The 25239-nt window shown below is 45.0% G+C and overlaps 1 protein-coding gene across 2 annotated transcripts in view; it reads left to right on the forward strand.

Moving 5' to 3' along the window:
- LOC132908050 (LHFPL tetraspan subfamily member 6 protein-like) overlaps positions 1–22203 on the forward strand; it is a 34341-nt gene extending 12138 nt beyond the window's left edge. The window contains exons 3-5 of one of the 2 annotated variants that reach the window (XM_060961612.1): positions 3881–4056; positions 10042–10140; positions 11114–22203. In XM_060961612.1, the coding sequence (XP_060817595.1) occupies positions 3881–4056; positions 10042–10140; positions 11114–11247 (409 nt within the window). In that variant the 3' untranslated portion in view covers positions 11248–22203. The remainder of the gene's footprint in view (positions 1–3880; positions 4057–10041; positions 10141–11113) is intronic. The other variant, XM_060961613.1, reaches the window with a different exon arrangement.
- The last annotated feature ends 3036 nt before the right edge of the window (positions 22204–25239 follow it).

Raw genomic sequence — 25239 nt, forward strand, 5'->3', positions numbered from 1 at the left:
GTAGCCAGCTCGTTTTTATTTACTTATGATATATATATATAAATTATTTATATCGCGCGATCAATTGCCACGTTCTTCCACGAATCGTTTTCGACGCGTTTTGCGGTCGATCGGTTAGGAAACTGGGATTAAAACGTAATTTCCTGTAAATATGGTTGCGCTTGTTACAGAACGTTATTTTCGTCGAATTTGCCAGCGAAATTTGTTTACAAATACACAGCGGAATTGCTGTTATGCTATTTACCAAATATTCCCAACGTCGAATTCGTCTAACTCGCTGTTTTTTATGGTTCGCTACGAAGCTAACTCGGTCGCGTAACAATCGCTAGATACGGATCGACGCCCTTGAAACTGTTTGTCATATTTTCATTATCGAGTGGTACGCGTTTGATGGAGAACATGGCGAGGATCTGTAGTCCTCGACCATGTCAAAAATAATCATTTCTCATGGGATTTTTGGCGGATTCGTTGCCGCAACGAGCCGGCTAAACGTCGAAATCCAAATCGGTATAAATATCGTGCTCCACTTCGATTCGATATTTTCGTTCGTTCGTGATCCAAATACACAGGCTGTTTCAAAAGGTCAAACTTTGGCAGCATGTAACAGCATCTTCAGATTGTTTAGTTTCTGTTGAGATATGTATAATTTTCCGTGCTGGACTGGGTTAAATGCATATTAGAGTTACTAGTATGTGAGTATTAGTGTATGGATACATGTGTGTAAGCGTCCAGGCCTTAGTTAGGACAAAAGACGATTGGCAGTGGTTTAGAAGCATCCGGAAAGGAGAGTCGGTTAGCAGTCGAGCGTAGAGAAAGTGCGGAGACGCGTGCAAGTGTGAATCGAAGAATATGTGAGAAATCCTTCTTGTAATAAATATATTATTATTTTAATATTACACCCCAGTGTATATTCAATGTTCCTTCAACATTATTTTGGCACCAAAGATCCACAATTCTTAACAGTTTCTATATCATAAGACGGATTAAGGAGAATTCTTGAAATCCAGAGGAAGATCCTCGGCGTCGATAAAACCGGTGATATTTAAAAATCATTTTGTAGTATTTTATAGTAAAACATTTTGCTATTCGTATTTTGAATAGATAATTCGGATTCGCAACGTGGTAATTAGCAATTCGTCGTTAATTTGATCGCTTTGTGGTAAAATCCACGTGCTGTTGTAGTATCGAAAAGTTTCTTTCGTTTTATGAAGAGACGATAGACGCGCAACGTTTTTCGTTTCATATTATTTTGTCGAATTACGTACGATCCATTTTGTTCCGTCGAGATAAACACCGCGACATTTCACAGACTTGGTTTCACGTTTGTACGAAGGTGCATCGTCGTAGAAAACACGTTTGCGAAAGAAAGACACTTTCCGGACAACCTAATACGTCGGAGCAAATGAAGAGTTCGATGGAAGAGGACCTCTAATCTGTAAAAACTATTCTAAATATTAGTACCATTGATGCTAATAAAATACATCTGTATTTACCTATCTCACCCCTGGAACTGCACATTTTTTCACGAGAAATGCTGTTGTTATTTCTTTATTTAGAAGTAGCATCGTATTAGCTATTATTTTATTCTTTGGATAAATGAGCCGAAAAACCTTTATCGCACTTTCTTACATGGATTAGGGATAAAAAGAAAAGAACATCTTAAGCCTATCGATCGTATCTAGGACTATCTTCTAGTTACTATTTATTGTAATTAACGCGAACTCGCGTTGTCATTTTCAACAAATGCCTTTGATAAATCGATCAGAGTGCATGTAGATTTGTGACGGATATCGTTTGCCTTAAACGGAAGCAACGCTTCACCGATGAAAACATCTTACAACTTGGAAACTAATAATGTTTGCATCCGCGTTTATTACGGCTGTTTTGCTTTTTTTGCTGTTACTGCGCGCTTCTAAAGTTCAACCGCATCCTTTCGAAACACTTTTTAGAGGGGTTCGCGAATTACAAATGCGCATAGCGTACAATCCGTGCTAGTTTCCTGCAATCTCGTTTTCAAGCGGCAGAGAGGATGGGGAGAAAAATCACGAGCGAATTTTGCATGGCGATCGAACGAAAGCTCGTGCCGCTTCGGAAATTTTTCGAGTTCGAGATCGTTAATTAAAAGCAGCGCGAGCAGAGAGGAAGAGTTAGTAGCCGGTGCCGCATTTTGACGCGTTTTTCGTCTACTGTTTACATTTTATCGGGAAAACCGCGCGTCCTGCGTTTCAGGTCAGCCAATTCAACCGGAATGCTGCACGTTCGGTAGGCTTTAACGCGATCCAATGCATCGTGCACAATGCCGGAAGCACACGGAACTCGTTTTCCTTCATCGGCGATAGCACGATCGTTCGTTCGCTCAAGTCGATGAAAGAAGACATTAGAACGAAGCATAGCGTTTTAAAACGGTTCCCCCACCTAGAAGAAGTCGTAATTTTTATCATTTTTTACTTCCAGGATGCGGCTATTTATGCGAGTTTGTATTGCTGCGAAAGTAAAGTAATTAAAAGGGTGAGACGTTTGTTGCGTTTTAGATAGACGTTTTAAAGCATCGTGTGCCGGTGCGTTCTTCTTAAACTCTTGCACCGAGAAGAGAAATTATGCGCGTCAGTTTTAATACGCTTCTAAGGCGCGAGTGACGTGCATAGCACGTTGACTGATTTTCAAATAAGTAAATATGGCCGCGCTCGTTTAGCAGCAACTGGTTCGGAACGAGTGGGATATTTTTCTACGAGTATTCTACCTACAAAAGGTAAACAAACGCGTGAAAAACAGGTGCAAGGTACGTGCAAAACATAAAAACACAGTGAAAATGCCTGAAAGTGGAAGAAAGGTCTCGCTGCAATGTACCGTGTACTGCGCCGCACGATGTTAATGAACAGTTTTTATTTTTGTACTTAGCTAAATACTGTGATTATTATACGATACATGTTTATAACATCTATAGAGATTATATCGCAATCAGATTCACGGATATCCGCGAATCAATTTCCCACGCAACGGAAGAGTCTTCCTTTGGCCCGGTTATCGCATCTCGATTACACTTTGGTCAATTTATCGAAAAATTCAAATTTTATTTTACCAAACCTGGTCTTAGAGCATCGTGTCTTTTTATCAAGAAGATGGGAAAAAATGTATTTTAAAGTATTTCTACCATCGACTTACGGTCTAAGAAATATACGATCGCGGATAGAATAGCAGACAGTTGATATTTATAACAAATATCTACAATACTACCCTGCCATGAAATACGTCGTGTGAAAGAACAAGAAACAAAATTATGGCGAATATTTCGAACCAGTCCACCACTGCATCAGCGAACATCGAACATCGAACGTCGAACACGTTAATCGTCGCTATTGTCGGAACCCATGTCTTTCAGCACGAACGTAAAACAAAGCGGAAGTCAGTGCGAGCTTGCGACGCAACGCACGCAGGTAGAAATTTTCGCGATAGTTCATCGACTTTGGCGTCGCTGGCTGGATAAGCTTTTTATCTCGTCCGGTTTCGAAATTTTTAACATCCGTCCACTTTGACCGGCCAATTTCACGAACGTTAGGTAACGGTAAAAAAATAATTGAACTCGTTTCAGGCAGCGATCTTCGTATCCCGAGGTCAGATTTGATCCGACAATTGCAATTAACGCGACGACAAATGAATGACCGCAACCGTGCATACTAACGTTCGTGGAGGGGGGTGGTGAGAAGGGTGGAGAGGGGGAAACCGGCGGGAAAATCGAGTTTAGCTTTAAATCAAAGTTACGCCCCCGGTGCTCGGCCCGTTAATTTACAACTTGAAATTCAATTTTCTCGGAATTTTGTCAACAATGCAGTTTAACGAGAACGCCGTGCAACGCTACAATAGAGACAATATTTGATTTTAGCTTTTGGGACATTCCGAGCGCCTGGTGGCAGGCGAGCACCGTCACCATGGGAATCGGTGTCGCGATCGCGCTGATCGGCGCGCTCACCCTGCTAGCCGCTGTCACCAGCTTCCTGCCGCACATACTGAAAACGCCTAAGCACACCAGAGTCCTGGGCTCCCTGCAGTTGCTCGCTGGTGAGTACGGTCCCGACTTTTCTTTTCTCGCGTCTCGCTCTATCTTTTACCACTTTGCTTGTTGTCGCGGTCCAGATATGGATGCAACATTGACTTTAATGTTTAAGAGTAGGTCGTCGCATAACCGGGAACCTGCCCATCGGAGTATAGAGCTACGTAGAAATTACGTTTAGGGTAAATCGTAAAGATTTATGAAATTTCCACGAGGAGAAATTATTATTTCGTTTCGACGATACATCGACCAACGAGGAGACGCCACCGTCGTTGGGTCATCGGTTTTGAAAAAAATTTTCCTGCCGGATGTAAAGCAAAAATAAACCGTCGCACATTCGGTGGTTTTTGTAAATATTTGTTATTTGGTAAAATATTTAACATTTTAGTGATTCTTTGATCTCTAAATTTCAAATCGCCTTGATTTTGTGTGTTGTTTTGTATTTTTCCTTTTTATTTATTTTTTATAGATCCATTTGTGTATCTTTATACGATATTTTATTTTTCAATAGTTTTTTCATAGCTTTTATTAATTTTTCCCCTTTGTCCATCTTTTTTTAATCTGCTGTAATTGCGTTATATTATTTACAATATGTAGAGTGCTACGTATCGTAAAAATACGAAAAATACTAACATTTTCGACAAAACGAACGTTCGATGAAAGCCGACGCGTTACAACAGAATATTTAATCGTGTCTTTAAAATATGCTGCAGATAGTCGATGACGAATTAAAGAACGCATCTTTACTTGGCGGTGAAAGTATGCGTCACAGGATTACCAATAGCCACTATAATACGGCGGAATAACGTTCAACGTTGATGTATAATTTCCATCGTGATCTATAAAAATTTATTAAAGTAACCAACATCTGTTCGTAATCGGAATTAATAGGAATTTATCGTTTCCACAACATGAACTGAATATATTTATTATCTTTGTTAAATAACTAGAATTTATTTTATTTAAAAAAAAAAAAAGAACGACAGAATACGGGTCGGCTTGTTTTTGCTCTAAACTCGTCGGAAAAAGGTTTATCAAAATCGATGACCCAAGGATCGTGACGTCTCCTCCTAAGTTTATCGCACGGATAATATATATGGATCGTCCAGACGGCCTCTTACGTTCGATGACGTTGACGACCTTAAATACTGACAACGATATTGATCGTTCGAACGCTGCCATAAGTGGAGATGCCTGGAATTTCGTAATTATCATACAGATACAAAGCGAATGCAAAAGAATTTATCATCCACAGCCAATCGTTCTACGCTGTTGCGGAATCATTCGCACCTAGACAGTCCTTGAAATCAACGAGAGGTAAGCGAAAATAAAGCAGGCAAGTACTGTGCAACCGTGCAATTCGCTATAGATACGCGGCTCTAGCAGCTACGGTTGAGCGAAACCCGTGTCCCGTTCGCTCCAGTTTCTCGAAACAATTCCACATTTATTCCCTCTCGCGAAGCATCTTCGCTTTCGTTTAGCCGACTATCGAGCGGAACGCGTCGTTGGAAGCGGTACGCGAGCGGTGGTCGCATCGGACGATTACGTTCCGCGCTCTTGAAGCGGCGGATAAAGGTTGCTCGAGTCGGCCGTTTGCCGTTTTCGCGGATCAATGGAAGCTGGAAAGTATTCGCGAGAAATTGAAAGCAGCGTGTCGAGCGATGAAAACGGCCGAGAGACGAGTCGTCTCGTGGGCGATCGTTTCGAACGGTTGCAGGCGCGTGTAACGCGTTCACGGGCGGTTGTAGCGCGGCCGGTTCGCTTTCATTATCGTAAAACTCGCGCGGCCACCGCCAGTCGACCGGATGCCGGTTTTTAATCTCGAGCACCACCGCAACGAACAATGAACGGCGTTCTTTCCCGCGGACTTTATTGCCAGGAGTATCGGGCTCGACGCTGCGGAGGAAGCTCTTTCCGAGGGAAACCGAGCGAATATCTTTTCGCCGCGCGTCAAATATCCGCGGCGTTTCGAGAGCGTGAATCTTGCGATGCTGCCACGGGTAAATGAGTTTCCTCGATGAAGCGCGCGCACGTCACGAGCAACTAGGCAAGTCGAATTTTCGGCGAAGAGGCAAAGAATAGTAGAGTTGTTGCCTCCAACATGGTTCCTCTAGTTTTATGTAGCAATAAGGCTCCGCTTACAACAATCGCTATAAGCGAGCTTGAAAAATGAAGCACCTAACGGAAAGTGAGAAAACAGAAGATCAGAGCCATTCGAGGTTTCAAATATTTAGTTGTAGATGTTCCGTACTCCAAGCATCCAGATTCCACTTGATTCTAACTACGATAATTGCACGATAATCGTAATTGAGGTTTAAGCAAATATCGAGACACTTGCTGGTTCTAAATAATATCGAAAAATTATTAAAGTTTCTGCAAATTATCGTCGAGGACGATATATGTACGTAATCCTTAACGAATCGCGTCCCTCTTCCACTCTTACAAAGAGCTCTTACAAGTTCTTAAATCCCTCTTTCGTCGCACCTATGCAAAGTTTCGATCGATCGAAAGGTTTCCTCGATAATTTGGCCCAACTATCGCATCTTGTATAAAATCGTTCTAACGCTTATAAACGGGACTCCGTATATCGCTGTGTATTCCCGAAGACAGTCGCAAGAAACGATGAATCTAGCGCCGACTACAATGCGAAGCAGACATTGCTACGATTCTTCTCGAGAGCAGCATTGTCCTCGACCGCCATCGTACATCCGGTACGTGTCCTTAACAAGAGCAGTGGCGAGCTCCGTTGCGTCCCATCGATCGGCAATAAACGTAAGGCGAAGCTTTAATAATATATGGCTGAGACTATGGTGCAATCCTCTTTAGGTGATCCACCACGGCGCGAATCTACTTTCCAACCTCATCTTCCGTGTCTTCTCTCCCTTTCTCTTTATCGGGCTATGTCCCATTCTTTTTTCTCGCGCTCCTCGCTTCGCGGTCTCCCACCGTTCGACGAAATACTGGAAACAATAACCGCGACATCCGTAGGCGAACGTAGCCTGTAATTAACATTAGCCAGACAATCATCTCGCGTTGGGTTCGTGATAGCGCACGGCGTCTCGCGTCGTTTCTCGACAATGAGCTTTGTAACACGATTCGTAACAAGTTTCGTAATAAGTTCGACACAGGCTTGCAGAATAGCTTGCGTAATAGACTGCACAATAGGTTTTGTGCCAGCATCTCCGACGGACCCGCGCTCCGTGCTACTCCGTACGGGTAAATTGATTCGCGGATTTACGCTAGATTTTGCGGCGAGTTTTACCTCGGATACGCAGAGATGTCTATCTTTCAGTTTCACAAACTTCGAAGCTAGATGAATCGCGTTCAACGTTATAATAGATCTCATAATGTCTGGTAAGGTTTAAAATTCATGCGGAAGCGTACCGTGCGCTACTACGGTTTATACAACTAAATTCGTGGTACAAGCCGTGTCCGGGAAATTCTATAGCTTAAAATATGATGAAAATCAAGAATAACACAGTTGCGTTGGAAGCTTCATTTTCGAGAAAATCGTGCTTGGAAACTCGTCGTGTAGGCACACGCTTATTCGTCTAATTGTCGGTTATGTATAGGGGTGGAGAATTTGCAGCAAGTTATTCCTGTTATACGACGAAATAAATGGGAAGGAGATTTTTTCGCTCGAGGCCTCGTGTTCGAGAAGATTCGCTTTGAAAATTTGACGATTAATCGGACTAATTCTTGACCGAACGCGCTTCAACTTCGTTTCTAGCGTATAGTTTCGATCGATGCTCACCGTCGACGTTTCTAGATCGTCCAGAGATCCTTGCAGATCAATCGTCAGTCGTAACAGCTATTCGATGAACGAGAAGAGGATGACAAGGCGAAAACGCGTTCGAGAGAGATAGAACGACAGCACGTAGAAAAAAGAAAAAGCGTTAATAGAGGAACGTCTACTGTCTGCGAGGCAACGGGAAAACGCGACGTTTCGCCAGGAACATCTAGACAACGAACTGTCCACAAAGAAAACGGATATTACTCGAATATCATTCTTCTTTGAAATGTTGACACGTTTCATTTTCTCGTTGGTCGCGCAGCATGCGTCATGCGCCATGCACCGTACGCTACTCTCTCGTGTCGTTGCCTTTAAAACACCTTTCCATCGCGTGTCACCGACCTCGCTTGTTATTATTAACAAACTCGTGGAAAACCGTAATACGTACGAACAGTAATATTATTTATTAGCTCACCGGCCGCCGTATCATCCGGTTTTAATCTCCATCGATTTCCAACGTTCTCTCGCTATCGAATTGTAAATTTCGCCCGCGTTGCTGCCTAAATTTGCAATTTTATCGTTCCTCTCGGGGAAAAGTTCGTCGATACCGAGGACGATTGGCCGGCCGTTCGAAACACCGTCAGCTTGGTCGTCTCGCTCGCGACGAAACGAGAACGCAGCCACGGCTAGGTCAAAGGGCAGGAAACAGGGAAGGAAAGAGATTAAAAGGGAATCGCGTGGTTGACCGCGGATCGCAGGCTCTATTTACTCGAATCACGTAAACCGAAACGAGGCTCGAATTACCGGCTCGATTTCGCGGTAACAGAAAGCAGGGATGCTGAGGATACCTGAAATTCCAACCATCTACCAGTTGATGTACCCACCGAGTACGAAAAAGTACCGGGTTCGACTCTTGAGTGGATATCGTGAAATTTATATTTGTTCGAATTGACGTTGCAAATGCGATTTATTAATTTTTACCGCCGCTTTGAGGCCTATTTTATCATCCTGAACTTTTCAAACTTTGTTTCAAACTTTTCAATCGATACGATTACCCGGTTAAAGTCGTAATATTTCGTTATACGTAAACGCGGCTAGTTAGGATGAATAGAGTCACGATAGTTCGGTTTCATATGGAATTTTCTGACCGAAATATATTTTGTTAAAAAGAAATAAACGACGAATGAATACGCGGAGTGTTCCAGTGGTGAAAAGGCGAATCGAAAATACGTAGAAAATTTGTCGCGCGACGCTTCGTTTCGGAGAAAATTGAGTTGGAAAATTTGCCGTTGATATGAAAATATGTGTGGCTGGCTAGTTTCCGGTTAGTTAATGGTCGAGTGTATAACCAGCGGTGGTAAAAATATAAAATATAAGAAACGTACCGTATCGGTCTAATTGTTTTTTCGTGTAAATTGCGAATTTCACCTATTCGCCTATTAACAACAGAGCTACCATTTCACCGACGCGATAATTAAAAGTTTCCCAAGATTTGATATATCGATGTTTCGATTATGTAAGAAACGATAATTACGATAGAAATAATGCACGTTTATACTACATTAACCAACAATAGCTGTTTGCAGTACTAGTAATCGCAACGGTTTCGATTTAACGATTGTTTGTGAAACAATGTTAACTATGTTTGAATTAGGAGAAAGAAAACAGAATTGTTACCGTCCACTCGAGCATGCCGTTATTCGATGACCTGTAGGAACTACGAATTTTCATCTCGTGGGATGCTCGATTTATAGCGGGCGTCCAACGTTTTAATATGTATAAATTTAATAATTCGTTTAGCTGGTCCGCTACTGCCAAATCACTCACTCGGTTTCTGCTACCGCAAAACAACATTAATTTCCATCTATTAATCGTGGACTTTTGGTAAATGTAGAAACATCTGTGCGTTAAGAGGTCGAACCCAATAATACACTGTATGATACTACTTCGGATTCCTCTGGTTCCTTCCTTTCCCCGGACAAATGGCCTGTAATTAAGGGTTAAATTAAAATTGAAGATCCAGCGAATCCAGCCAAGCCTCGCACAGACACGTCGAGTAATTTGGTCGAGTGGCGAGTAATTCGGTAAATTAGTGTGCGGGCACTAAAATTTAGCGGAATATGGTTGTCTGATAGCTGGGTACTGATCGATCGAATCCGTAACTCCACCGAATTAATTTCCCACATTTTCCACACGCTAAATCGTTCAGTGGCGAGGGTTAACTTATTATCATGCATCTTGCACCATTTTCTCGTTACAGCAGTGATGATATGCGGCGGCCTGGTGATGTATCCTATAGGATGGGACAATCGGGAGGTACAGGAGTCCTGCGGGAAGAGCGCCAACGTATACAATCTCGGTGAGTACCGACGTCAAACTTTTTCCCAAGGAATCGCACGCTCTTCGACTCGTCGTCGATCGACGTCGCCAATCTCGACCCGATTTCCAGCAACAAGCTCCATTGTTGAAAACGCTAGAGCGGTGTCGTTAGGCGTGATTCTACCTGTAACGAGGTATAGAAAGAGCAACGTCACACTGCGCTACGTCTCGGCATTATTACTCTTACAAATGTAACGAGATTCTTGGAAGTTTGCACATTTAGGTGGCGAGTCGGCGCGCCGCTGACCCGCAGCCATTTCTGGACCAGCTTACGTAAGCTGCCGCAGACTTATGGCGTCTGTAACCTCGCGAAACTACGAGCCACGTCTACAACCAGTAACTCTTGATTTTCTCTTGATTTAAGCTACCTGCGATCGACGTTCGCCGAGAAAATTTCTGCGCTGCTTAACTCGTCGATTGTACGCCGCTCGAAAAACCATCAGACTCCGCTTGTTCTTCTTTCGGAACAAGCAAATCGTCTCTCGTTTCAAATTTGCTCGCTCTTGTCTAAGAGAACTTCGACTCTGGAAAAAGAGAAGAAACAGGGGACGATCGTTGCGATCGATCGATCGACCACGACGAAATCATCCGGTCGACCGAGCAATTTCTCGGAGAGCATCGACTCCACGTTAAAGAGACCAGTTCGTTGCGAACAATTTCTGTTATTTTACGAACGTTACACCGACGAATTTCATAGCGAATTGCTTTGCAAATTTTGCTCGGCCTCGTTCAAGGAAGCTTTGAATCTGTCCGAAAGAAGAAACAGCGTACGACGTTCGTGTAGTGGAGATGGCAGCGCGCACGAAAATCGTACGCACGATGATCGATGGAATAATTTAGCAGAAATCGTGGATCGGAAAACGACGAGAGATATCGAGTCGCAGATCGATATGACAGGTGAGAAGTTCGTGGTACACGCGATTCCGCTGACAGACGTATCGCATCTGTTTCAGGAAAGTGTTCCGTGTCATGGTCGAGCCACCTGCTGGTAGGCTCGGTGGCGCTATTAATGCTGTGCTTCGGGTTGAGCTTCTGCGCCGCACGACACAAGTCATCCAACCCACACACCGATCCTCTGCGCATTTGACAATCGAGATATTCCCAATCGATTCACGCCTATGCCTCGCCGAAGACGACCACCCTCTCTTTCGTCACGGTCTGTTGATCGTGAACCGGACGAGCATCGAGAAACCACCACGAGCCTCTGCGTTCACCTGGGTACGCCACCACACGTCACACACCACACACCACACGTCACATGTCACACGTCACACGCTTGTGCGCGACTGCGTCGATCTCGGCGTCTGTCTAAAGCTGGGATTTCTTATTAGCGTCGGACGCATTTACGCGTCTTTCGGTCGAACGCAACATTTACACGCAGCCAGATTTCCTATCGGTGTAACATACTTGTATTATAATACAGCGAAGAAGAATACGACGGACAGAAGCGTAACGTACAGTAGAATTTCGTTTGTACGAACGAGTTGACGAGTCTCTCGCGAGCCAAACGATCGATTACGTTATTAGGTATCTTCATTATTCGATTCTCAAGAAACAAGTAACTTTTGCGAATTAGTTTGTTCGTTGCCAGAAGATATATAATAGGATAAATTCTAGAGTAAATTTAAAAAATAGCGTTTTTAAAGTCACACTCTGTTGTTCGACCGAATATAATTTTAATCGCACGCGTATTCTTACAACGACTATACGCGATCGTTTGCGTTGCAAACTAAATTCCCAATGTCGAAGAAGAAACAGTTGAACAGGATACCGAGACCACTGCTTCGCCACAATTCCCGAATATCAAGTTGTATCGTTCGAACTAGTCAGACGAGGTCTTTTCTCAAAATTTATCGCTAGAGTTGCTCGGTTATCCGAACTAACGTGTTCCCCTGTTGAGAAACGAGCTTCTACTGTGCTTCTAAATAATTTTCAACCGTTGCATTTGCATTAGACACGATGGACGCTTATAGGAAATCCTATCTTAACGCGTCTCGCACTTTACTTACGAACATCATTACGGAATTACCTTGAAACGACCACCGATCGTCTTGTCGATCGACAACGTCTTTTTATCGACGGTATTTCGCCTGCATCAAACTTCGTAAACGATGTGCACTTACCGACAAGTTGAAGCTATCGACAAGATCGTCATCGACACCGAGTTTCGTCAACGGTGTGCAAACCGTCGTTAGTCAGCACTCGAATAATACGACAGTGTTTTATTTTTGTTTCTTCCGTAACGCTTCGTCTCGTGATAGTTTCTCCAACATATTGTTCATCAGAAACTGCGTCGTTTGTAAGAAGAACATAGTCGACGATCTCGCGTCGGTGAACGCACAACGTTGACAAAAGTCGACGAAAACACTGGCGACGATGTCAATCCGATTAGCGCGTGCGTAGCATCGTTGAAGCTCAGTGTCGAAATATTCGTCGATGAAAAATTCGTGAATGATCTTGGTCATCTAAAGGTAATTTTTATGTGTATAGCATAGCGTTTGCTCCACCGGACGGTGTTTTCGTTCCTGGTTTCCGAACCGTGTTAGACGGTTCGCCTCGACACCCTATCGATACCGCCCCCCTCCCACCGTTAAAAAAAGTTTCTCCGTAAAAAGAAAACAAAAAGAAAAGAAGAAAAAACGTAGATGCGCGGAATGCAGGAACATCGTCTACGGTATGTTTGAAGGAAGAGAAATTCCAGGAAGATTCATCGAGGAATAAAACTGGACGCGACCGAAGGAGCGAATGCAGCGGGGAGCGAGCCTAGTTTGTTAATCGATGCGAAGCTTCTGGCAGCGTCAGACCACGCGAGATTCTCGCGTATTTGAACGAATCGTTTCGCGTTACGATCCAGCCGTCGCGGCTAAATTAAATTACGCGCGCACGACCTGACTTTCCAGCGCTCCTCGGTGTCGCAGACAGCGATTAATTTCCATCAAGCAAGTCAAACCCTAGCTAGAATCAGTGACAACGCGGTCGCGTGAAACGACTTTGCTTTCTGGATCCGATGGCACGGCTGTTCCTCTCCTTAGCAAGAGACGAGTTAACTCGAGTCGCCTATTTCGATGTAATTTGGTTTCTTTACGTCGACGGCTAGTAGCGAGCTGTAGCGCGACTTTGTACGAAACAGTTTTGTTTCGTGGGTTTTATACAAAAATAGGGAAATTATCGATCGGGCCGTCGGAGCGTTGCTCTCTCGCGCACGAGACGATAGACAATTTTCGTCCTACCACGACGCTTTAATTGGAAATTCTCTATCTTTTTACGTGTCGTTTACTACGGTACCCGTTGCATCTACGCGCGATGAAAGATCGCTCATCCGTATCGGAGCTTAGCCAGGCTCCGACGAAAAAAGAGACGTTCCGAGTAGCAAGAATACTTTAGACAGGTAACGCGATCTCTAGACACCTGTTCGTTGTCGAAAGCAAACTCTCGCCTATGTTCTTTATGACCAGCATTTGATATTTGGTATTCGAACGCTAGTAGCTCGGAGTTCGCTTCGGGGCGTTCCGTATCCACCTCTGTATCCAGCTTTCGGTTGTTTCTCCGGCAAATTCACTCTCCTCGGAGCTGGATAAGGCAACGGTCACGCTGCGTTGCCTTTTTCACTTCATCTTTGTTCGCGAGTTCACCATTCGAAAGACTAAACTTTCCACGTTTAATCCTCGTTGTCTGGAGCGATCGCGGTAAGTAAATTTGGTCGAGCGATGGCGCGTTTCGCCGCCACCGATTATCGGCGAGGAGCATATGGGAAAATTGGAAAAATCGAAGGACGGCTGATACGTCAACGATACTCGAACCGCGCTCGAAATTCTATGCCGGAGCTCGTTAGCTGTGCGCCAACAAAAGGCTTAGGTGGCTCGATTCAGCCGGTCTAGTGAAAAGAACGAATCACGACGCGCCATCGACCTCTTTCCTAATTTGCATGGAAGGCGCTCGTCGAATCGCGGTTCGCCGCAATTAAAATTATGCGACCGAAAAGGAAAAAAAAAAAAGGGGGAAAAGAGGAACGAGAAGAAACGGCGGGAGGAAACAGGGGGAGGACAGCTGTTGGGAGTTTGATTTTCCTGGCGGATTTTCGAGCAGGTACCCTCGAACGCGGCATTTCACGAAGCCGGCTCGCATTGTGTGGATTAAATCCGCGATGCTCGAAGAGACGCGGGGGCCGGCTCGTTCTGGTTCCACGCATCGTCGGTTTCTCGCGGTCGCGCTCTCGCGTAAGCTTCATCCGTGGTCGATCCGGGACCACGGAACATTGGATTCGTCGCGGTTCGACGGACCGAACGCGTGGCCAAATCAACGTTCAGTTTCCAAATCTTTGAATTCCACCGACGTTTTGACTTTTCCGTGCAAACGAAACTCGTACAAAACTGTACGACAGGGTTAAAGCGTATATTACGCGTTGGTCCTTGCAAAACAGTGGAAGCCGCGAGAAAGGGAAAAGTGACGTAAAGAGAGCGGAAAAAGAGAACTCGATGGGAGGTCACGTGTTACGCGATTTTCCGGCCGCGGCAAAAACAACGGCGCCTTTGAAAAATGTCATAAAATCGCTAAAAGCCACGGTCTCTGTTTCTGTCCGCTTTTTCACCTCCCCTGCCCGTCTCTTGCCCCATCCGCGCCCTCTTTCTTTCTCTCTGTTTCGCTTTGTGCGAAACGAGACACGAAATTTTCGAGTGCACCGCTAGACGCAAAACGTAACTGTAAAACCGTGACTCGCTCGTCCGTGCTTTTTCCTACCATTCCTTAGCCTCGTTAACGACAGGCGTGGACTAATTGCAAAGCGGACTACCACCGCGCCTACACCGCTGTTCTAGCATTCTAGCGCGAGCTCGACAACGCGCAACATTTCCAGAAACTACCGTTTTATTCGAAACGTCGTGAATTTTACAATTGAAAATACCCCTTGCAACTTCGAAACCGGTTACCATTCATATCCATGTTTCTTAAGACCTTCTTGCCTGTTTTCATAAGTGCTACGTGCTCTCGAAATTCAAGCGCAACTTTTTCGAACACCCTGTATATTCGCGCGACGTTCGTTCCAAGATGAATCCACAGAGACTACCGCCTTCTTATTAAAATAACATCGAGAAGATTGCATTCGCAAGAAACGGTCGTGGAAGCGCGCAAACTTGCTACGGAGTGTTTCGAACGCGGATCTGTATTTCCTTAGCGTAACGCGGAAAGTATATGAAACTCGGCGGAGCGGTTTAAACGAACGGTAATTTAAATGGTAATCGAGGCAGACGGTATCGCGCGGCGATTCTAACCTAAATTTAAAACGTCAAAACTTGCGCACTTCTCGTTTCTATCGTCGGAGGAATCAATTGCGGTGTTTCCTGGTCGCGCTAACGCGAAAGTTGTTCGCGCGGAAACACCGAAGAAGAGCGACCGCCGACGAAAGATTTACCGTGCGAGGATACGAGGAACCGGTGTAAAAGAAGAGTCGCAGAGTGAAACAATCGAACGAGGTACACGTCGCGTTCGCCCGCCTCGAGTTTTTCTCCTTTCGCTCCTTGTTCCTCGACTTTGCGCTTTATTCGTCCTCCAGCCGTTCGACCAACACACGTCGGAACGTGTCCTCGGCGTTACGCCGTTACACCCCGTGGAAATTATTACGCTCGATTTCCCATTTTTAACGTCCCTTTCGCCGCCCTCTTTCGGTTCACCCTTCCCCGCCATTTTCTCGAGGACAGTTTCTCTCGGTGGGCTGAACACGGTTACCTCTTCGCCAGGAACAAGGAGGACCACCGAGCGATCGATCGACATCTTCGGTTCGAGCTGTCCGAATCAGGGCCCAGGATCCAGGCAAACTTCCCTTCTAAATCCAGACTTGTCCACGAGGCTGTGTCTCTCGCACGATTTCCTCTTCTTGCTATCTTTCTTCTCACGATCCCTTTTTTGTCTCTTATCGACTTTCGGCATTCTCGCACAGAATCGTTTCTCTCCTCTCCGCGAACGAATCACCGAAGAACACCTCGCACAGTGCCTAGCCGCGAGCTAGGGACACGAAAGCGGCGAGAGGCGAAGAGTCTGTTCCCGTGACCGATCGAGCTATCGTGACACGAGAAACGAGGGTCGAAAGGTTGGATTTTCTACGGATAAGCGTAGCACGTGTGAGTCTTTAACGCGTTGACCGCCACGTCGACGTGCACGTCCGTGACCCAAATTTTCCTCGGTTACTACGTTTTCTACAACGATGAAGTAAGATTGTGCGTTATGCGCGCACAGGAAGACCGCGAATTTTTATACATTTTTCGGGGGTTTAATTTCGTGCAAACGGTACATATAGCGCGCATAATATAGGAAAACATACGAAATATCGAAAGTACGGTACTCTTTGCAATTTATAATTACAAACGTTACAAAACAGTGCTCCGTTTATCGGTCCATTTTTTAAAATACATTCGTGCAAATAAATTTGCAGAAACATCCGCGGTCTGTTCGCAACAGTCTACGTATTTAATTCCTCCGTGTACGTGCTTGATCTCTCGACGATCTGTCGGGACACGAATTCGCTCTAACCGTAAGCGTCGGACGCGAACGTCTGACGCCCGTAGGAAATCTCATCCGAAGAGTCCGATCGATCAGCGGATCGATCGGCGACTAAAGTTCAGCCATCGTTCGGATCTCCGCGAGCGTGCAACGGAAAAACGAGCCGCGACTGCTAGCGAAAAGGTACGACTTTGCGTTTATATAAAGCCACCGCATCGGGCGGAGTTCCATTAAGAGAGAAACGAGCGCGACTTTCGTTCCAGTCCGATGCACAGGGTCGACGGCGGTGTGTGCCGACGTACCTATTGACTTTTCCATCGAACGATCTCCGGCAGCGGCCGCGCGAGTAAACCAAAAGCGCGAGACGAGGAAAGAGAGAGAAGATTACCGTTACTATTCGCGAAGTGTATGCCACGACGTGCATTGGAACGCGGGATACACGGGGAAAAACGAGAGTAGCCAAAGCCCGGATACCCCGCGGCGAGTTATCGACGAAAGTCGGATGAAACAAAAGTTGGGTGACTCGTTCGCTTAAGAGTTTACGCCTCGAGGATACGTTGCGGCTTACCGATCCTCGATCCTCGTTCGTTCGCTCGCGATCGAATTTTCCCTTCGATTTCCAACGATCCGCGACCTGTTGCGAGAACGCAAGCTTGTTTCACGTTTCTCGATCCACATTGCGTGTCCTCTGTCCAAACAGACTGAAACGCAAATGGAATTATTCGAAAAAACGTTAATTTTGTCGTGTTTTGTACTTTGTTGCGCTCTGGTCTTCTTCAGGGAAAAAACATTGTTAATTAAAACGAGGTTCCACGTTTTATCCAATTTTTTCGAACGATCAAGCTATGATAAATTTCTGGAATTAGGATATCGAACACCGATTTAGAAAAAAGTATATTTTGCAAAAATTCGGTACTACGAATATATAGTATATTTCGACCTATCGTCCCTCCCACAGCAAAGTATACGAGTAGCGGATAACAAAAGGTTGTCTCACCCTATGGATTTTAGTAACGTTGTATTAGAAATTGTTTATAGCGTCGGTAACAGTCACGTTACGTTTATTCGTTGCTCTTACCAAATCCATAGGTCCGCTTAATAAAATTACAGCGTCTTCTCGTGTTTCTTATTTCGTAAACTTCCTTCTGTCTGTAATTATATTCGCGCCGCAGCCAACGTGTTGATACTACGTACAGGGTTTGAACAAAATAATGGAAACACCCCTTATACGTCATATATATATATGTCGAGTTCTCATTGGGGTTAGAGGCGTGTTTGGATTAGCCATTGTTGTTATACAATATGGATGATATTTACTGGTGCAAATAGGATTAGTGGCGATTAGATACTCGAGATGCTAATGGCAATGATCTTAGGTTCAGTAACGAATCCACGGTCGACGGGATAGCAAATGCGCTTTCTTCCAAAGTCTAAGTCCAACTAAACTTACGTGTCCACAATTCAAGTGTAACTAAACTAATTGTCCACAGTACAAGTAGAACTCGACTAACTCTGTTAGTTGAAGTGAAACTGCGCTTATATACTCTTCTCTGTCCCTCTCTGTACCCCTCGGGTCAACTATATTTTTCATGCAGAGTAAAATAATGCCGTATAAAGCCACGTTAAAACCTGTTTGGACCTATGGGGTCCAACTATCGGGAACAGCGAGTAATTCCAACATAGAAATTGTTTAACGATTCCAATCGAAAATTCTAAGATCCCAATACATCGCGAGCTTAAGATACCCACATTTAAAGAAGAAATATTCAAATTCAGTAACAGATTTAATATAAGAGTTAACAATCACCAAAACCCATTAATTACTTTACACGACGGATCAGATCCGCAGACTGAAAAGACAATACCCTTTGGATCGAAGCATTAGATTCAACTAGAATCAAACATACTGTAAACTCTTATAATCCAAGTTACGGTACCACGCCGAAACAATTTACTTATAATTCTCAATGAGAATTGATTGTAAAAAGTGTACCAAATAAAAAAAAGACTATATTTTTAAGGAGAGCTATGCAACTACTCCATATTTCTGTTAGCTAAAAACATCCATCCCGTGACCGTGGCTACGTTCAACGACCAGTCGTGTCACTTCGAGCCCGAGCCTACTCTCATAAATCTCGGTCAAACATAATCGGATTAAATCATAAACAACTACTTCCAAGTTTTATTATTTAAGTACAGCTGTAATAAAAAGTCTAGACTAAAGCATCGGGGGTGTCCCCAAAAATTCCGGAAGAAAGGCCCCGTTGTCCTTTCATCTCCGACATATATAATATAAGATATGAGAGGTGTTTCGCGCAATCCCTGTAAAACGCTCCCAAACGATATTTTCACAATCACCGATAACGCAAAGAAATTTCCATGAACTATAAAACAGAATCGAACGTCGGTAAATGGAATTTGAAGGGAAGAGCCGAAATCTTCTTTCCCTGCGTACTCGAGGTTCAAAACAGCGGTTCTAGTCGCGTTTCCTTCCTATCGCACGACACGGAACTTGCAACGAGAGAACGAAACGCGGCCGAAAAGGCTTGCGATAATCTGAATTCCTGAGGGGTATTTTGCGACCTCGTTTTTCTACGCGGTACCGCGCGTAGCACGCGTGAGGTACGAACCAGACGCAAGTGGAACCATCCTCATCGGGATATACGTATATCGCGTGCCAACTAAACGCAATTTCGGAATAGTTTCCCTCGGCGCGCGGATTAAATTTTCCTTTGTTCGCGTTATGGAGTCGGGCCGCGTTCGTCTCGTCTCGTCTCGCCTCGCTTCGCCTCCCATTGCCGCGTTTCTCGGCCAAGCCGACTGTTCGCCGTGCTTTCACCCGTACCAACAATTAGATCGACAACCCTAGGCGTGTACTTTAACTTTGCGGCCTTTCGGAAACGCTGCTATTTTCTACGCGCCGAAACATTTCCTCCAAACAGATAATTCTGACGCAGAAAGATGAAACTGTTGGAAGAGTTTAAGGGCCAGGTTTTGAAGAATTTTGAAGGTATCGTCGGTGTAGATCGGGAATATTTACGCAGACTAAGCGATCTGCGCACGCGCGAAATATGCAAATGCGAGTGGAAAATATGCAAAGTATGTTGGCGATATGTTGGTTGTACTTTTGATATATCAAATGTCATCTGAACGATGGGATATTTGGCAAGATATTCGACGATACTCTGCTCAAATTTCCGCTCGTTAACCGACCATGTTTCCACGTGAAATACACTACCCGATGATTTTCTGAAATATTCGTTTTTAGCAGAATTTGAGAAAGCTCGCGCGTTTGCTTCTCGTTCGATTCAGGTCGCAGGTAATGACGCGATGAGCTTAATTACACCGAACTATTCCGCGATAATTCGAAACATAAACGTCCTACGCTTAGCCAACCACTCAAAATCGCAACTGTACGACGTGGTCTATATTTGACATTAGAAGTTCGAATCGAATCGTGAAGCAAAGTCGGACACGTAATGTTACGATTATCGTAGATTCGTTGAAGGATACGGAACGATGGTTCGAAACTAGAAAGTTACTGAACCAGGAGGATACGAATTAAAACGATATATACGAATACGTATATTTTTGTGTATTTTCTTGAAATAATCCAGACCAGAAGGGAATATATCAACTACGCTACGAACTTTTCCAACAGCTCGATAATTCCACGTTAAAGCAACACTCCTCGCGTTCGATTCTTGTCGAAGAATCTTCGAAAATCCGCGAATCCGCCGGATAAGAGGCTACGCGTAATCGCCGATGTCCCTGAAAGCGCTTTAACGATTCGTGAAATAATTAAAGCGAATCGTCTGGCTCTGGATTCGTCGGTTCGGACGAGAGGCTTCAGCAAGAGTCGAAGACGAAACGACGTTCAATTAGTTGGGTCGGGGGTGGATCGAAGTAGAAAAACGAGTTCCTAGCGATTGCGTAACTTGCAAAGCTCTGGTGGATGTAAAAGGACAAGGTAGGAAAGAACAGCAGGGTCATTGGCTCTAGCTTCGGTTGGCAGCAACGCGAAATCACGATCGACTCTGTTCAAAGCACAATCGTTTTCGCAAACTCGTGCCTCCCTTTGATGACCCGAGTAAACGGTAACTCGATCGCGACGGATTTGTAACCGTTCCCCAGGCCCCTTGCTGCTTATTTGCATGCAAATTGCCAGCCTTTCACAGACACGATAAAAAGACAGAGGGAAAAAGGCGAAGAAAATAGCATCGCAAGCGCCTGCGAAAGCAAGCAGAGTGTCCTCGCGTGGGACGAAAATGCAGGATGATCTTCTTGCTGGTTAACTCTCGTCGAGTTACTCGAAGGAAGAACGATAGCAACGGTAGAATACTAATTTCTCTTCTATTAACTTCCATTAATTGACCCTTAACGATCGTTAGTTCGTTTCGCGGTGTTCTCGAAGACGACGGAAAATTGGCTAAACCACAGCGATCGTAGACAGATAGAAACGAAGATGAAATTATCTGTACACCGCCGACCATAAATATTCCAACACCTACGCGTTGCAGTTTAGTTTCCTTGGCGTTTTACGCTGTGAGACGCGCGTAATACCGCGACCTAGTGACGAAACACTTGGAAAATCGAAACGGTGAAAAGCGTACAATTTGCATTAATAACACGCACGTGTCAACTTCACGGCTCTTCTGTGCGTAAGTACAAGCTTATGGTCGGCAATTTATGTTTGCAAATGCAACGGCGGAATCTTTCGATCGTTAAGGTTGAACAGCACGAAAATCCAGCACAGATTCGGTCTCAACTCGATTGCCTGTATTTTTCGAACCGTCGATGTCCTATCTTGGATGCTGCGTCGAAAGCGAAAGTTTTTAACACTCGACAGAAACACGATCGGGTAGAAGACGAGTGAAAGAACGCGACAGGTTTAAGCAATAAGAGAAGCACCCTGTGTCTCTTGCGTATTCAGTCATTCGAACGAACTCGACTTGACGAACTCGAGAGGAAGAACGTTCCACGGCGAATCGAGGAAATCGTGTACGTGTAAATAACGATAACGCGACCGCGTTGCTCAGACGCGGATATAAATTCCATTTGATGTGCCGTCGACCGAGGAAAACGAAGGCCAGGCGTCATCGACGCGTGAAACGTAGCGATATTTTTTCGGGAAAAGTCAAACGTTCCGACGCGAAAACGTTCTTTGATCGACCGCGCCCTTTCCACTTGGTCCTGGCGCGCTGCACGGTCTACGTTCGACGATTCAACGTTTTCACGAGTTTTATCGCAGCTCGCAAATGCGTTTGAACGACGAGAATATTCGGAGATGCGTAGAATCATAATAGGTGGAAGTTGAAAGTTGTGGCCTGCGTAATTGTACGACGAGGCGCTAGTTATCGTCATCACCCTCTGTATTCCAAGGGGTGAATTCATCTTCTCTGACGACAGCCCGTCGAAATCTTCGCGAATGCGAATCGCGTAGCACTTTACTTATTGTACATACTATACATATGCATATAGTACGTGAATATTCGATATGGCGTAAATGTTACGTATTATTATATTTTATAATAAAACTGGAATAAACGAACTATTCTGTTTGTGTTTTCTTTGCCCCTCTGAAGCGCGTCTTCCTTCGAAAGTCTTACATTCACAACGAAACTACGAAGAATCAAATAACCGCTAAATATATACGAAGAAATGTTTATCCGCGGTTTAATATTCCATACGCTGACGAAAATACACGACGCTGACATATATATGTCGACAATTTTATTGAAAGAATGTAGACAATTTCAAAGTCACGCTTACACGCTTAAAATATTCAAGCTTCGTTGAAAATCAGGATTTGCGATAATCCTTAAACGTAGACGAGTGAGGACTTATCACGGGAATTATCAAGGAATTATCGCAGAGCGTGTCGATGATTTCAACCGTTTTCGTCCGAAGGAAAACGCGTTCTTAATTTTTAAGCAAAGCCGCGTAACCAGGAGTCTAGGTGAAACAATATACGTGTACTAAAAATTATAGAAATCAAAGATACGAATAGATTTAACTCGCAAGAAAGTCTTACTCTTCCAATAGAGTTCTCGAGTCTAAACCCTAAATAAAGATTTCTTTTAATCGCCGCTTAATTTCGAATACGTGGAACGACGGAGCCTCGGTGGAGCGAGCCAGCATCGTTAATTGCCGAGAAATGAATTAATTAGCGGCAAGGTCGGCCCGGCGCCTTGGCCCGAGTCAACGGCTTCTGACCGCAACGAACGAGAACGCGGTGAAGCGTTCGACACGAATCGAACGGGGTCGAGACGCTGTTAATTCGCGACAATGCGTCGTTCGCGTTCGAAACAAAAGGTATTCGATTCGAAACCGGGAGAAATTAATTGGCTGCCGCGTCGTCACGCCGATAGCCAGGGTCCAGTTAACGCGAGTTTCCACGAAAACCAGTACTTTTTCCATTTGTCGGGGCCATTGTCTTCGAAATTCGCCGAGAAGAGTTTCCCATTGATCGGCTCGGATCGAGAGCAACTATTATTTCGTTGAATCGCGGTCATCGCCCCCTCTTTTCTCTTCTCTTCCTCCTTTTCTCTCTCTATTTTTCCTTTTTTCCTATTTTTTTTTTTTTTTTCATTCTCGATGCGCGTTTAATTGGAATCCGTCCTCGACGCGTTGCATTCAATGGACGGCGCAAACATGGTGGACAAACGAACGCGTTTTTTCGCGCGAGAACCAACTTTGCGATCGGTAATCCGTACGTGCGATCCGATTTTTCGGCAGCGGCTTTAAATCTGACCGCGGTCGTCGAACAAAAACGATCGCAAGAATAGCGGCCGATCGGTACGCGTTTAACGCGGCTTTCGAGAGCCGCGCAGGGACCCGGTTGTTCCAGACGGATAGAAAAAGAGAATGGAAGAGAGAAACGGGATTTCCAACTCGAGATTCTTCTTCGAGTTACCTCCGAATGGACTCTCGACGGTTTCCACAGGGGAAAGCTCCTTGGCCGCTCTTCTTCGCTCCCTTTGTGAATACTCGAACACTTGGAGAGTATCCTCGAAGGGGAAGCCTTTGTCCTACTCCATTCGCGGACGTATTTACGATCCTCCTTGTCGGCGATTTCTTCTCTCGCGACGATTTTCCTCTCGTATTTCCCTGCCAACCGATTTTACCTATATTTTTACATTATGCGTGTCCTGTTCTCTGTTTCGTTTCGTTTGCGCGAAAATTTATGCGATTTCACGCGTACGCCACGAGAAAACACGGATAAACGCGAACGCTGGGAAATCTGTTTTATTAATCGCGATGTAAATCATCCCGTCCGGTTTCCACCGTATATTTCGACCTTTAGTAGACGCTCGACGTTTCTCGGTTGGATGGAAAAGAATGGCGACTGTATTTCGTCATTTCCAGTCGTCGATGCGATACGCGTTGTCCCGTTATTCACAATCGACACCGTAAGTATCTTTGTCCGATCGGACTCGACAAAAACAAGCGTCGCACTGATCGTTAAAAATACGGCTAGCGACGGACGCGTCCGAGCAAGAACCGTTCTCCGTCCGCTTTGTCTCGCTCCATCTTCGACGCTCGCGAAACCTCCTCTTCCGCTGTCTAGAAGCGGGCAAGATTTGTGCATCTTTCCCACAAGCAACTGCAAATGAAACGTTCCGGCTACGAGTTCTTTCCTTCTCGACGCGCGTCAAGCTACCGGCGTTGACGCTTCGAAACGCAACTTTGTCCTATGATGGAACCGCTCGTACACAAAGTAAATCTGTCTCGAACAGTTCGGACAATTGCTAAGAATTGGCAGACTTCACAAGCACATTAGCGCGATGTTCCGACGAATTTTCCTTCGAAACGTACCGTACAATTAAACGTTATTCGTCGGCAGAAACTGTTTACCTTCAAGCTGGAACAAAAGCCTGGTATTTTCGTAGAATAAGCAACGCGATATTTCCACGAGTGTTGCACAAAGCAACGAAAGATAGTGCCGTGTCGGAATATTAATGCGAGCAGTTGTACGTTTACGACGCTGTAACCAATCAAACTCACATTCTGCCACTAACCATCTTCTCATCTTCGTACCGAGGTAGCGTCGGTCTCTGATATTCGGCTTGGGGCTACGGCTTCCGCCTAGGAGGGTCGAACGCGGTGTGGTTGCCGTCGCGAGATATCGGCAGGCGGGGCTCTCCTTTTGGCCCGACGATAAATTTCTCCCGGCGGCAGGCATGGAAAAAGCGCGTCGAACGAAAGAACGGGCTGACGTGCGGCGATACATTCAAAAAATTGCTACCACGATAAGAAGCAGCTAGGTCGGGGAGAAAGGATGACGTGGAAGAAGAGGCGAGCGAGCGCAGACGGACATGGATTACCGACCGATCCCATGGCTACCTCCTCGCCAAAGATTTTCGTAATAAAAACGCGACCGATCCACGCGATTTTGGCTATCGTTGCCAATTAGCGGCCGGGCAGGGTTACCACGTTAATACTGTGACTGCCACGCCGAAATCACACGTTTCGTTCAGGATGCCACGGGAGTATTTTTATTATTCAAAGCATATAATCGCAAAGTAATAGCAAATCGACGATGTAAGACAACGTTCTTCTCCGATGGACCGTTTATCTTATTGGT

The sequence above is a fragment of the Bombus pascuorum genome, chromosome 6, assembly GCF_905332965.1.
Source record: "Bombus pascuorum chromosome 6, iyBomPasc1.1, whole genome shotgun sequence".
NCBI lineage: Eukaryota > Metazoa > Arthropoda > Insecta > Hymenoptera > Apidae > Bombus > Bombus pascuorum.